The sequence below is a fragment of the Ursus maritimus genome, unplaced genomic scaffold (assembly GCF_017311325.1).
Source record: "Ursus maritimus isolate PB19 unplaced genomic scaffold, ASM1731132v1 scaffold_21, whole genome shotgun sequence".
NCBI classification, from domain to species: Eukaryota; Metazoa; Chordata; class Mammalia; order Carnivora; family Ursidae; genus Ursus; species Ursus maritimus.
In genome coordinates, this window is record NW_024424564.1 from 27,471,080 (window position 1) to 27,484,819 (window position 13,740).

At 37.9% G+C, this 13,740-nt stretch overlaps 1 protein-coding gene across 4 annotated transcripts in view; it reads right to left on the reverse strand.

Moving 5' to 3' along the window:
- Nucleotides 1-13,740, reverse strand: part of POC1B (POC1 centriolar protein B) — a 98,538-nt gene that overhangs the window by 40,326 nt on the left and 44,472 nt on the right. For 3 of the 4 annotated variants that reach the window (XM_040637305.1, XM_040637303.1, XM_040637302.1), the window contains 6 exons: nucleotides 12,924-13,031; nucleotides 12,682-12,797; nucleotides 11,398-11,531; nucleotides 9,284-9,352; nucleotides 8,408-8,560; nucleotides 329-409 (listed from right to left, as the gene is read on the reverse strand). In XM_040637305.1, the coding sequence (XP_040493239.1) occupies nucleotides 329-409; nucleotides 8,408-8,560; nucleotides 9,284-9,352; nucleotides 11,398-11,531; nucleotides 12,682-12,797; nucleotides 12,924-13,031 (661 nt within the window). The remainder of the gene's footprint in view (nucleotides 1-328; nucleotides 410-8,407; nucleotides 8,561-9,283; nucleotides 9,353-11,397; nucleotides 11,532-12,681; nucleotides 12,798-12,923; nucleotides 13,032-13,740) is intronic. The other variant, XM_040637304.1, reaches the window with a different exon arrangement.

Consider the following 13,740-nt stretch of genomic DNA (forward strand, 5'->3'; position numbering starts at 1 on the left):
CTGAAAGGCAATTAACAGAGAAGAAAACCTGTTCTGTGACAATAAAGTGAGATGTCACCTGGATGGCACCTTAATAGGGAATGAGACAGGCAGTATGGGTTAGATTGAGTTTAAGGTCATCAAAGTAAAGCCTTTTCTGAAAATTGGTGCTGCTCCCCCTTGTGGCTATTTAGACACATTGCAAATACGACTTTTGTATAAGTTTTTTTAATGCTATAATGTTAGGCTAATTATTTAGCCCACTTTTTATCTCCTCTCCCACACACTTTTAAGGAAAACGGATTTTGACAAATAATTAAATGCCATTTAAATTTCAAGGAAAACTTACTGTGGTTGAATCAAAAGAAAGGACGTCCACAACAGGGGGAGAAGAATTCTGCAAATCGATTACCTCAAGCTTTGGATTAATCTGTGTGTATATATATAAGAAAAGTTAACATTAGTTTTTTCTACCATTAGAAACTGGATGCTATTTGTAACAACCTAGAGGCTATTTCCTAATATATTCTAAAATTAAAATATATTGCTATATTTATGAACATGGATACAAAAATTTTAAATATATTAGCCTATCAAATCTATCAATGTATAAGAAAAGATTATGACCTGAATTGATCCCAGGAATAAAAAGCTGATTTTACATTAGAAAATCAATATAATTTACCTTTATAAAGGGATTTTTAAAATAAAATAAAATGACCCACCTCAAAGATGCAGAAAAAAGTCCTAGCCAGTTCATTAAAACAAGAAAAGGAAATAAAAGGTATTAAGATGTAAGAATTGGAACAGAAGAAATAAAACTGTCATTCATATGTAATTATCTATGGAGAAATTCCAAGAGAATCTACTGCTAAAACATTAGAACTAATAAGAGAATTCATGAGATCCAAAATCCATACACAAAATCAAATACATGTCTGTACTTCAACACACAGAAAATGTAACTTTTAAAAAGACATCATTTATAGGATGCCTTGCTGGCTCAGTCAGTAGAGTATGTGACTTGATCTTGTGTGGTGAGTTCAAGCCCCTTGTTGGCGCAAAGCTTACTTTAAAACAATAAAAAAATTTTTAAAAAGACATAATTTATAATACCATAAAAATTTAAATACATCACCATAAACATATAAACATGTGTAAGATCTCATGGGAAAAATACTAAAATTAATGTAAAAGATATTTTAAAAGATTTAACTAAATAGAAAGCTACCATAAAGAGCTCAGAAACAGAGCCCTATATACAGGGAAATAAACACAAAAGAAAAACAGCATCACAAATCAATAGAGGAAGGATGATTATAATTGAGAAAACTGGCTCACTATATGACATACAAAAGTGGACAGTACATAGATTATAAAACCTAAACGTTATGTTAAAACCAGGAAGTTATAAACTATAAGGTAAATGTAAAGAATATCTTTATCACATGGGATCAAGAAGGACATCTTAACAAGAGCTGCAAAAGCAAAACTGTAAGGCAAAATGTAACAACACCACCTAATTTTTAAAAACCTGATCTATCTGATGACATCAAAATTAAGAATTTCTGTTTAACAATGGACACCACAAGTTAACAATCAGGTCATGGAAAAGGAGATAGATCATGATGTCTAAAACTGAAAAAGTAGGTTTTTCTTAAATATCTACAAATCAATGTGAAAGAGATCCCAAGAAAAAAAATTATGGAAGAGAAAACCTAATAGTTGACCAGCGTATGGAGAGATTTACAGAAACATTAGTAATTAGACCAGATTAAAGCAAAATGCCCCTTGGATATTACACTCTGAAAATGAGAAAGCTCAATGATGCCAGCCTTGTTTATAGCAGTACTGTTTATAATGGTAAAAACAAGCAAAAAAAGCCACAACCCAAATCCCCTAATGTATATCAATGATAGAAAAGACACATAAGTTGTGGTAGTTACTACTGTGGTACAGTCACTGGACTCCTGCACAGCAGTGAAAATAAATGAAACACAACTATGTACGACATTTGATTGTACAAATTTAGAATCTATATGTATGACTCCCAGGATTTTAATTTTTTTAAAGATTTTATTTATTTATTTGAGAGAGAGAGAGCACACACGAGCAGGGGGGAAGGGCAGAGGGAGAGAGAGAATCTCAAGTGGACTCCCTATTTAGTGCAGACCCTGACATGGGGCTCGATTCCGGGACCCTGAGATCACGACCTGAGCAAAAGGCAGACGCTTAACCGACTGAGCCACCCAGGCGCCCTACAAAATTTTAATTTTAAGTGAAAAAGCAGTTTACAGAGAAATACAGTCAGTATGATTTCATTTGTATAAAGCTTAAAACCAGCTAAAACTAAATAACATCTAATTATAGATTAAAATATATTATAGTAAATGAAAAAAGGAAAGCAAGGGAATAATTAACTAGATTGGTGATTACTTCTGAAGGAGGTTACTTCAGAATTCAAGGAGACCAAAGGAAAAAAATAAAAAATAAAACCACATCATCAAATACTTATTAAAGATTGTGAACACAAATTAGTTAACAAAGGGCAACAAAGATAGGAGAACTTTGTATCAAATGAATGGTACCAGCAATGAGTATACAAGAACCTCAAAGAAGAAACTGTTGACTGGGCACTTAGGAAGAAAAACTTTTCCGTGGAGGAAACATAGGAAGGGCTTAAAATGGATCCTTGAAAAAAAAGGTTTAGAAAACAAAACCAGAGACAGAGATGAGGTAAAGAGCATTCCTGAGCACAGAGGCAGAATGCTGACATGATCCTTCTGAACAGGGTAGTAATAAGACTACTATATAGTGGGAAGGGTGAAGGAATTTGGGAAGGCACAGAAAAGTTGGAGCCTGCAATGTGCTTCAGCAAGATGAACCTGACAGAGGCCTGCAGAGCGCCTAGAGTAACACTGGGTAACAGTGAGAACACTACTGCAACAGTCCGGGACCACGCTGATAAGGGCTGAGCCTGTGGGAAGAGGGGCAGAATGATTCTAAAAACACTTATCATGTTTGATGGGTATAGCTAGAGTTCTGGAAACATTAAGAGGTTTTTATAATTATCCAGCCACCTGTGTGAGAGGTGAGTGCCCAGGAGTGCCCACGGCCCAGAAAAGGGGTTGGCACGGTGCAGGATGAGGACGAGGGCCTATGGACTCAGCCTGCCAGCACCTCTGTTTCTTTCTGGCTGCTCCAGACAGCAGAAAACACAGCCTCCGCCATCAGCTCTGAGTCCACAGGGGAGGCCAAGATAGGAAACCTGAGGATGAATCACTTTCCTTCTGATCTTAGCCTAGCCGGCCAAAGACACTGCTTGCAGACATTTTATTCTCTTTTATCTACTGCCACCTAGCGTAGATATGTAGTGGAAAAATACAATCTTGTTTTACCATCTGAAATTGGAATCCTCAAAAAATCTAAATCCCAAGGAAACAGCATCTCTCACAGAGAAATCCGTAAAGGTCTCCAAGTTGGAAAACTCTCGATGTAACTAACGAGTTGCTGCCACATACATTAAATGGAGCAGGACTTTCTTACTAAGGAAAACTTTACAGTCTTCTCCAAAAGAAAATACGTGGAGGGAGCGAGGCTTCCAGTGAGGCTCTTCGCTAGCAAACCTCCAGGAAGATTAACAGTACATCCTAGCTCTCTGTCCTTATTAAAGGGAAGAACCGTGTCATAACTACACTCACCTTGAAATGGAGTGGGCTGCCTTTTGAGGGGCAGAGTTCTATCACTGAACCAGGACATATCATTGAGGGGTTTGTGCAGGAGAGAACCCTTGTGCGCACCACCCCATTCTGAGGTGACCCACCACACCGAGGAGTCCATGAGCACAAGGACTGCTACTAACAAATTCTGAAGGGCAAAGAATATGCCTATCTTGGTCTTTGTTGCGTACTCTAAAGCTCGTACAATGTCCAGCACACATATACTGTCTGTTAGCAGAATAGCATTTAATTTTGATTATTTTGAAGCATTACATCAAAAATGGTTAAAAGTACAAAATGGAACCAGAGGGCCTGGGTTGAAATTCTAGCACTGCCACTTACTAACTTTAAGTTTTAACTTATATGTGCCTTAATTTCTCAAGGAATAAAAATTGTACTTCATAGAGCTTTAAAGGAAGATTTAATGACAACTTATGTAAGCCAAATAGAATAATTTTGTATGTATTTCATATTGTTATTACTAATTTTATTATTATGTAATCTCTGAAGAACATTTATTGAGGTCCAAAACAATATAAACATATGTCATGGCTAGAAATAAAATACAAGATTTGTAGAGAAGTAGTCATTTTTTTATCCAAAATTATGTTTTCAACCTTAAGAAAAGATTGAGATAAAAACCCAGTCTCAGCCCTGAAGACTTAAACTGATAATCTTTCAACAATGAATCATGGCCAGACTGTCACAAATTATTATTATGTAGATATTTGGTTAAGTTAAAGGAATTTTTCCTTCCTGTTAAATATCGCACAGAATTTTCTGTGCAATATTAAGAACATAGATTAAGTTCATCTCAAATGGCTATTATAAGATTAAAAAACACCAGAACAATTATTTTATTAATAAATTCTTTTTAACCATAATCCCTTCCTACAATATTCTGCAATTCTCCTAGAATAACTATTTTGGTGCCTGTCACCTTAAGATAGCTTTATTGTCTTCCCATTAAAATATGCAAAAGAGGAAGTTACTGCACACACATTAAGTTCCCCCTCAAGAAGGAAAGTTTGGTTTTGTCTGGGGGTAGAACTGTGCAGTTCAGCTCACACCAGTCTGAAGAAGGTAAAGACAGCATGAATAAATGACGTGCCATAGCATATCGTGGTCGGAGTTAAGACACCTGGGTTGGGGCACCTGGGTGGCGTAGTCGTTAAGCGTCTGCCTTCAGCTCAGGGCGTGATCCCGGTGTTGTGGAATCCAGCCCCACATCAGGCTTCTCCACTAGGAGCCTGCTTCTTCCTCTCCCACTCCCCCTACCTGTGTTCCCTCTCTCGCTGGCTGTCTATCAAATAAATAAATAAAATCTTTAAAAAAAAAAAAAAAGATACCTGGGTTTAGGGGCACTTGGGTGGCTCAGATGGTTCAGTGTCTGCCTTGGGCTCAGGTCATGATCTCCAGGCCCTGGGATCAAACCCACCCAATCCGGCTCCCAGCTCAGCCGGGAGTCTGCTTCTCCCCCTCCCTCTGCCTCTCCCCCTGCTTGTGCTCTCTTTCTCTCTCTCTCTCTCTCTCTCAAATAAATAAATTAAATGTTAAAAAAATAAAAAAGATACCTTGTTTTAAAATTGGGCTTCTCTCCCACCAAAAAAAGAAAGAAGTTATCATATTTTTAATTAAGATGGAGTGCCTTGGGGGCATCTGGCTGGCTTAGTCCACAGAGCATGCAACTCTTGATCTTAGAGTTATAGGTTCAAGCCCCATGTCGGGTGTGGAGATTACTTAAACTTTAAAAATACATACTAAAAAAAGAATAAAAAATATCGAGTGCGTAGGCCAGAAGTGCTACAAAGGATCTGCGGTTAGATCAGCAGAAAGGCCACAGGAGGGATCTGTCTCACGCAGCTGGGACTAGGGCTGTATGCTGCGTGCCTTCTTTCATGTGGCCTTCTCTCATTTATTCTAAAAGCAACCTGCTATCACCCTCTCTACCCATGTAAGAATTAGTAATTTACATATTTCCTCAGCTGGAACCCAAGGTCTAAGATGCCACCTTCAAACAAGCAAAACACCTACAATGGCAAATGGGTGGCCTTTGCAAAAGGCCAAACGACTTCACCCACAACACTGAGATTATGCCACTCAAATGAGCCTCACAGAAAACACACAAGAATAGAAACCATAGGAATACTACGTTGATTCAAACTCAGAAATGGAATACTAATGGTTACTATAAAAAGAGCAAGTTAGGGATATTAACTAGATCATTTAGGAGCCATTTTTTCCTATACCTTTTAATAATACATTTTTATACTGTGAATCATGAATTCCGACCTCAAAAATAAAAAAAGGTTTTTTTTCTAATTTTCAAGTATTTCCAAAGTAGCATATGATACATAAATTGACCTTGCCTACCTTTGGGAAAAAATCAATCCACCAAATTTAGTAGTTCAAAGTAAAATGTAGGGATCATAAATGGACAGCATAGTACAACCTCTATTCCGATTCATCCTCTTCCATTCTAGGCGATATTTTCAAACTAATAGTTTTTTGGTTCTATGAGGTTGTCCTTGGACATTAACTTGAAGCCTTTAAAAAATTTGATATTTAACATTTATTTCTAATAGCAAAGATGTCCTCTGTCCAGAAAACTCCATACCATTGCTTTACGATAAGATCTTTTCAAGAAAAAAAGGAAAAAAAAAAAAGCAAATGGCTGTTCGTATGCAGCATCCTATCACTTCTCTGGCACTTTATATCGCATGATCTGAAGATGTTTTACAAATATATGTCATACTGTGTACTTAATTGAAGCAACCATGAGTGCTTTACAGATAATTTAAACTGGATACACAGAGGCTGACATTCTTAAGGCCACAAACATAATTCAGTCACAAGGCTCAACATTCTGTTCAGCAAAACTGAACTCTAATTCCAGGATGAAAGGTTCGTTTTTAATAGATTTTTCAAGTTACATGTGAAAATTACGGTCTAGAGTGACTTTGCATGGCCTGGGTCATCTCGACCTAGCCAAGCAGAGCAACCCAGCTGCTTTTACTGCTTTCTGGCTGCTGTGTCAGAGCAGAGCTTCTCGGACAACTTGTTGACATTTTCAAGAAAGTCCAGCACTGTTAAGTGGGCTGGAGCTGACAGCAAATCACAGAGAAAATGGCTTGGGTCTCTAATGCGGGGGTAGTGCGGTGTCATGGAAATATCAGTGAATTAGGAGTCAGGAGACCTGGGCTCAGCCTGCGCTCCACCCCCCACCACTCTGGAAAGGTGGCTGAGTGGATGACAGGGCAGCAGCAATGCTGAGGATCACGCCCAGCCAAGCCACAGAACTGCTAGAATAAAAAACACCACCAGTCAATAAAACCAGCTGGGGTAAAACAAAAAAAGGGAACTTAAATTAAAATATATTTCACATGTACATCATGTGAACACGTGTGATCACAGGGAACCCACAAATACATTTATCATTGTAGAAACTGAAACAAATATGTGATGAACCACAAATTGTATTACATAATTACTTTCAAAGAAATTTAAAAAATGATACAATAATCATCAATAATCATGAGATACAATAACAGCACAAACAAGTAGTAAAGCGCATGGTAAATACTTGGTTTAGAAGAACTGGAAAGATGGTCAGAAGATGGGAAGGACAAAAATTATAAAAAAGAACTGAAAATAAACACTACCAAAAAAAAACTAGGACAGAAATCCCCAAATAAGGCTAAACAAAATCTAGAAAATAATCCAAAAAACTTTTAAAAGTTTTAAAAACTTACATGTACACACACACACACACACACACACACACACAGTGACTAACAGAAACCCAAATCAAAGAACTGATTGGGGTGGAGACACAGGGACCATGGAAAGGAATATGGATCCGTCACATAAACAGTGCGTGGGGTGACTGAACTTCCACTTGGTAGTAAGCATTAAGAACTCAAAATGGCTAGTCTAAAAGCAAAGCAAGGCTCTGTCGATGATGAAAAAACAATTCAGATAAATAAGTAATAGTGATTTCCAGTATCAGCTCTTGGAAGAGAAAGGGGCTTAAGAAGAATCATGCAAAATGGAAAGAAACAGACAAACACCAGCCAAGTATCCAGCAAAGATGAATGTTGCCTTTGAGAAGAGTAGGACATTTAAATCTATAGGACCTAGGGGAACTTGTCAACAAAAACGTATAGCTAAATAGATAATTAGATATTTGAAAATGTATGTAGGCAAAGTAGGCAAATAGTAAAATGGTCTTGATGATTAGGTTTAATGCCTAAATCTCTTTTTACTGCCCACAAGATTTTTGTTTTGTCATAAAAAGGCTTTACAATACCTATTCCAGGGACTGTTACAAAAATTCTTGCCTTTCAGCCCTGTTCTCGTGACAGCCATCACAGACGCTCCCTAAACACACCAAGAATATGAAGTAATTCAGGCTGCATGGTCACCACAGGCCGCAGGTTTGATTTCTCATTTCCTATGATCATTGACACAATTTTTAAGCTTTATTTCTAGGCCTTTAAGCTGTGAACCTGAGAGGTCTCAGCAGAATTACACACTATCATTATTTATAGCTTCATTGTATTAGTGAAAATAATTGTTTCTCAAAGTGCTGCTATTTTAAGACATAACTAGGTTTTTTATAATAAAGTATAATTTCAAGCATCTAGTTAACCAATTGCCCCAAAATGTACACTTGCAAACAGTAGGATGACTGTGCACAAAGTACTCACTTCAACAGTCTCAATTTTCCCTTCGTGGGGATGTGGCGTCCTTGGGTAAATATCGACAAGATGTGGTGATGCATCAAAATGTAACCTTTTGAGATTTCTTTTCATCATGTCTTTACAATTCAAGTCATCAAAATTAGTCCTCCATAACAAGACCTATAAAAACATTAGTATGTTGGCATTTAAAATTGACTTGCATGTAAAAGCAACAGAACCGATTTAAAAAAAAACAGTTTATATAATTATTCCTCATGATAGTCAGGAAGGCTAGATGTATATTTCAACAGTGCTACTACTTCCCAATACTCCTTTTTTAAGGGTGGGAGGGAGAGATTTAGCACTTTGAATTGCCTTCATGTCCAATTTAAAATTCATACTAAGAAAATAATTTCTTACTTTAAAATCCTCTCTTATGTTTTCGAAGTTCAAAGTCATGTTCTTGGCTTGACAATCCACCTCGATGAATACATCTGCCTATGAATGACGTTTGGTCATTTCCCCAAAAATGCAGATTTGCTACATGAACAATTTATGTTTACCATCCTCAAGGAGCTTAACATTTGAAAAGCAAGACCTCGAGATAAAAGGTGAGGCAAGAGTTCAAGTGGAAGTGCCACACCAGCCCTGGGAATTCAGTAAATTCCGTGTACGATTAAGTGTCAAGATGAGCACAAGAAATAATTGCTGTCTGAGTTCCAGAAAGCGTCAGAACCGGCGCTACTGCAGCTATGAGACAGCAGACTTCCTGGCATGAAATTAAAATATAAACTCATTTATAATCATCTTAACACCTACAAATGAGCTGGTTGCAAGAATCCTAGCTGAGGTCTCGGATCCCTTTACCCTCACCAAATCAAAGGAGCCGGAAGACGTACAAACCTGCATGTCTGCACCTCCTGAGCTGAACAGCTCTCCACCTTTTGAAAATGAAACAGTAAAGACGGGTCCCTAAGAAATAAACAGAGATTAAAGAAAACAAAAAAAGCACTTGGTATTGTTTTCTCATGGCCAGGAAGACTGTATGAATTTTTCATCCTAATCTATGTAGACGATTTATGCAGTAAGTCTGATAGAACGTATCTAGTCACTGCCAACTAATGTAGGCAGAGTAAAGATAATCGAGGAAACTATCCAATTATATTAAAACACAGAGAAATGATACTAGATTCAAAAAGCAATACTAATAAACATATGAAAATACATTTTCTTTCCATTTAAAGAAAAGCTTGTACGTGTGTACGTGAATAAGAATGTCTGTTGAGATTTTCTGGTTTTGGACTCTTTACTCAACAAATCACTAGCAGAAACTGAATGACAAGTCTGAAGGTGATACAAACAAAGGCCGTTTCCTGACCACAACAGGCTTCACTGAGCTCTCCCTTCATGCGGGCAACAGTGAGTCACGGACATTTGTGCCAGCAGCACACAGATAGGCGGAGAGCTGTGACTGTGGAACGCTGGGATCACGACTGTTATGAACGATGACCTGGAGCAAGAATTAATGGTTGCAGCCAGTTAAGCAATTACTGCAATTATCGAGGTGAGAGGTAGTGAGGACCTGAAATTAAGCAACGACTGTGGAGTTGGACAAGTCACAAAATGCAGAGCCTCCAGGTCAATTTGTCAGTCAAGATAAGAGTAATTCTTTCTCATCGCAAAAATAGTAGTATATTGTTCGTTCTTAATGTTCTTAATCGGTATAAGAAAAATTTGGGGGGAAAACCATTTTGTATTTTTCAAGTAGATCTTAGGTTACTATAGCCTCTTAAACATCTTTACTCTAGACTATGAAAAATTCCATCTTTGTGTACATTGTTTTTGTCCTAGAATATTATCTTTTTTCTATTATTCTGTATTATTATTATTATTACTATTCTATATTACTCCATGTATATTCTAATCCTTGACCACTTTTATTGGTTGTTTATTCCACCTAAATCCATGGACACGCATAGATCTGAGGGGTCAGTGTCTATTTCTGCTTTGCTCTAACACAGCTGCAGAACAAATGCTAAAGCAAAGCAGGAAGGCAGGCAGGATATATGAAGGCAGAAAGAACCCCTTCTCCCCTAGACCACAAAGCTTATTCTATTTCTGGAGATGAACAGCTTACACTTGGTTAAAAGGAAGTACCTAGTACATCTTCAAAAAAAAAAAAAAAAAAGGATGCAGGATGCATTCTAAAAACTTTAGAGAAGTTTGAATATTTACCCAGAAAGGAGGAATAGTTTATACACTTAAAAACAGTTCTTATTTAGTGCATTATATGCTGGTGTGTGTGGGTGTGTGTGGGTGTGGGTGTGTGTGATCGAACAGGCTCAATCAACAGCAAGCCTCTCCTCACGGCTTCTAAATTAATTAAAAATTAACACATAGGAATGTCATCTTTCTTACTGATAAAGGCTTGTAAAGAGAAAATGTGGCTTAATCTGTGGGCAAATGGGCTGAAGAACCGAATCCCAGAATTAATCACATTTGAGTCCCCTGTCACAGGCCAGACCGGACAAGAGCAGGCATTCCCACAAGAAGTATCAGAGAAAAACACTGAGGACAGGCTCCTAACAGAAGGCACTGGGCTCTCCTTGTTGGCTTTCTCCTTCTAAACTCACCAGTCAGATTAATGAAGAGGAGTGTGTGAGAAGGTGTGAGGGGCTTGGTGTCAGAGCTACGGGACAGCCTCCACATGAGGGAAAGATCAGAAGGAAAGAAAAAGCTTATCCATCACCATCTACACTACATACTGAGGAAGAGAGCAGTGGGGGATTAAGCTAATGGCCATTGAAAGATACACATTGATTCTGATCAGAATTGCAGTAATATTTCTAAGCATTGCTTCCAGAGGATAAAAGCAAAGCCCTGAAAGCAAACATGTTGTGTGTGTGTGACAGCAGTAATGTGTGCTACGCCTGGAAAGATAATAAAAACATATAATAAGATGGATCAACACTTTAAAATATGTATTATTTTAAAAGCACAAATCTTAGTGTTAATACCGTATGTCCTTGAAGTGTATATATGAGCCTTCCTTCTAAGAGATCCAGAATCTTCAGTGTGCCATCAGAAGAAGCAGTGATGAGGTAGTTACCCGAAGGATGGAATGACACACAGTTAACTCCACCACTGTGAACTGATTCATAGAAAATAAAAGCAAAAAGTTCAGAGAACAATTTTTAATTCTAAAGATGTTTCGTGGCCCTGTTAGCAGTATTAGGTTGGGAACCACTATCAGTTAAAGACAGTGTCTCCACAATATCAGAATTCCAACTAGCTCACCAAAACAAGTAAGTAGCTTGTCATCATATGGCTTCAACTTCCAGCGAATGAGACAGAATAGCTTTCAAAGTGGAAGTGTGCCATGGAAAGATGAGCTTGTTAACCACATAACTAGAAACTCTTCAGATACGTACCAATATAATATAACCAAGAGTTGTTTGCCACCGGTTCACATAAGGTATACAAACTAGCCTTAAACGAAATTTCATAACCAATTAGTGGCTTGAGGCTCAAGGGGAGAAGAGTGTGGAGTTCTGTTTGTAGAAGTGCATAGTCTTGCTAGCTTGTCTGAGAATTCATTCCTGGACACCATCTTTCCAACAGGAGGCAGCATGACACAGCCATCAGAAGGCTGTTCTTCCATTTACTTTGTAAGCAGAAAACCCTAAGCTAGTCTATCAATTATTTTAGCAAGTTACTTACTCTCCTTAAGTCTCAATTTCCTTATCTTTAAAATGGGGACAGCAACAACAACAACACTTCCCAGGGTTGTTGTAAGGATTTAGCACAGTGTCTGCTACATGGTAAGTATTATACTTATTTTAAAAGGGAAATGTGAATTTAATATAAATCCAGTACAAACCAAGAAATCAATTCATTTCTCTTCTAGTTTCAATACACAGGCGCAGTAGGATGTTGTTTTCCACCAGTTATAACACCTATTTGTGCTCAAAGAACTCCTTCTGATTCAGAATTCAGAGTCCATTTCTATCCCAGACCTCTCATAATATACAGAGAACCAATCTGCGAACATCTCACAGTAACTTCTTTTTTAACAGCCCTGGCGTCATTGTTAAGGTCCCTCCACCTCCCTCTCCACTCTGACACCCATCCCAGCTTCTGAGACCACAATGGGGATGGAACTGTTCTCCAGTCAATTCAAAGGCAGCCCCTGACTCTGTTTAAGAGGGCCAAACCACACTGAGAAGCATGGGCTGTCGGCTTCAGAGGTTCCTGGAGGAGGCCAGGCATCAAATGGATTCTGTTGTCATGGAAATTGTTACCTTGATAATGCTGAAGCAACTTGTTTACTCTGATATCCCAGATTTTCACCGTGTGATCAGAACCTGCTGATGCTATACATGTACCATTAGGGTTAAAATCCACAAAATTTGCAAACCTGGGAGGAAAGAATAAAATAGCCTAATATTGATTTCTTTCCCTTCATTTCTTTGTTTGAATTTTAATAACGAAATGTCTCCTTACCAAACTAACCCATATAAAAGCACAGAGAGAATGGACTTACCCTACAGAATCTGAGAAGTTATTAACACACTGCTTATTGGTGGTATCCCAAATTTTAATAGTTTTATCTTCACTACATGATACAATTAGCCTTCCATCAGGGGAAAATCTGGAAAGCACAAGAAAGAAGACTGTCTTTGTGAAAGGCTCCTGACAACCATTCACACCGCCTACACACACACACACACACACACACATTAGGCCGTACATATTAAATACCAGAGATCATAGTTACCACACCATGCAGCAAAGTCATAGTCTACAACCATCTTTCTAACTAAAAGTAAGCATGACAAATGACAAAGACAGACCATATCAAAATATACTATATAGACCAACTGTCTTTTTTCCTTTTATTACTTGATTTAAATGATTTAGTTTTATGGCACTTGTCCTAGGTCTTTGATTCAACTCTGCACTCCTCCCAAGCCAAGTACTTTGGGTTTTTTTTTTAAAGTATTCTTTATCTCATTCTTCTATTTTTGTCATTTTCCAGTATCATCCACATGACCTATGAGAGTCTTTATTACTCATCCCACTAACCCTGTATCGAAGCTTTTTGGAAGAAACAGATTGGCATGTTGAGAATTAAAATTAAATGATACCACCAACAAAAGAATCAACTCCCTAAGCCTGTAACTTCCTGGACTTCAAGAGGCCGGAAGTCTCCGGTGGATAGCTCATTTATACAGAACTGAAGGTACTGATTCATGGGCACACCTACCATCCACATGACCCATTAAAAAACAAATGAGACAATTCTCAGACCTCTCATCTGCTTTTATGCACTCTCTTCCTTTAAGAACCGTTCTGAGGTT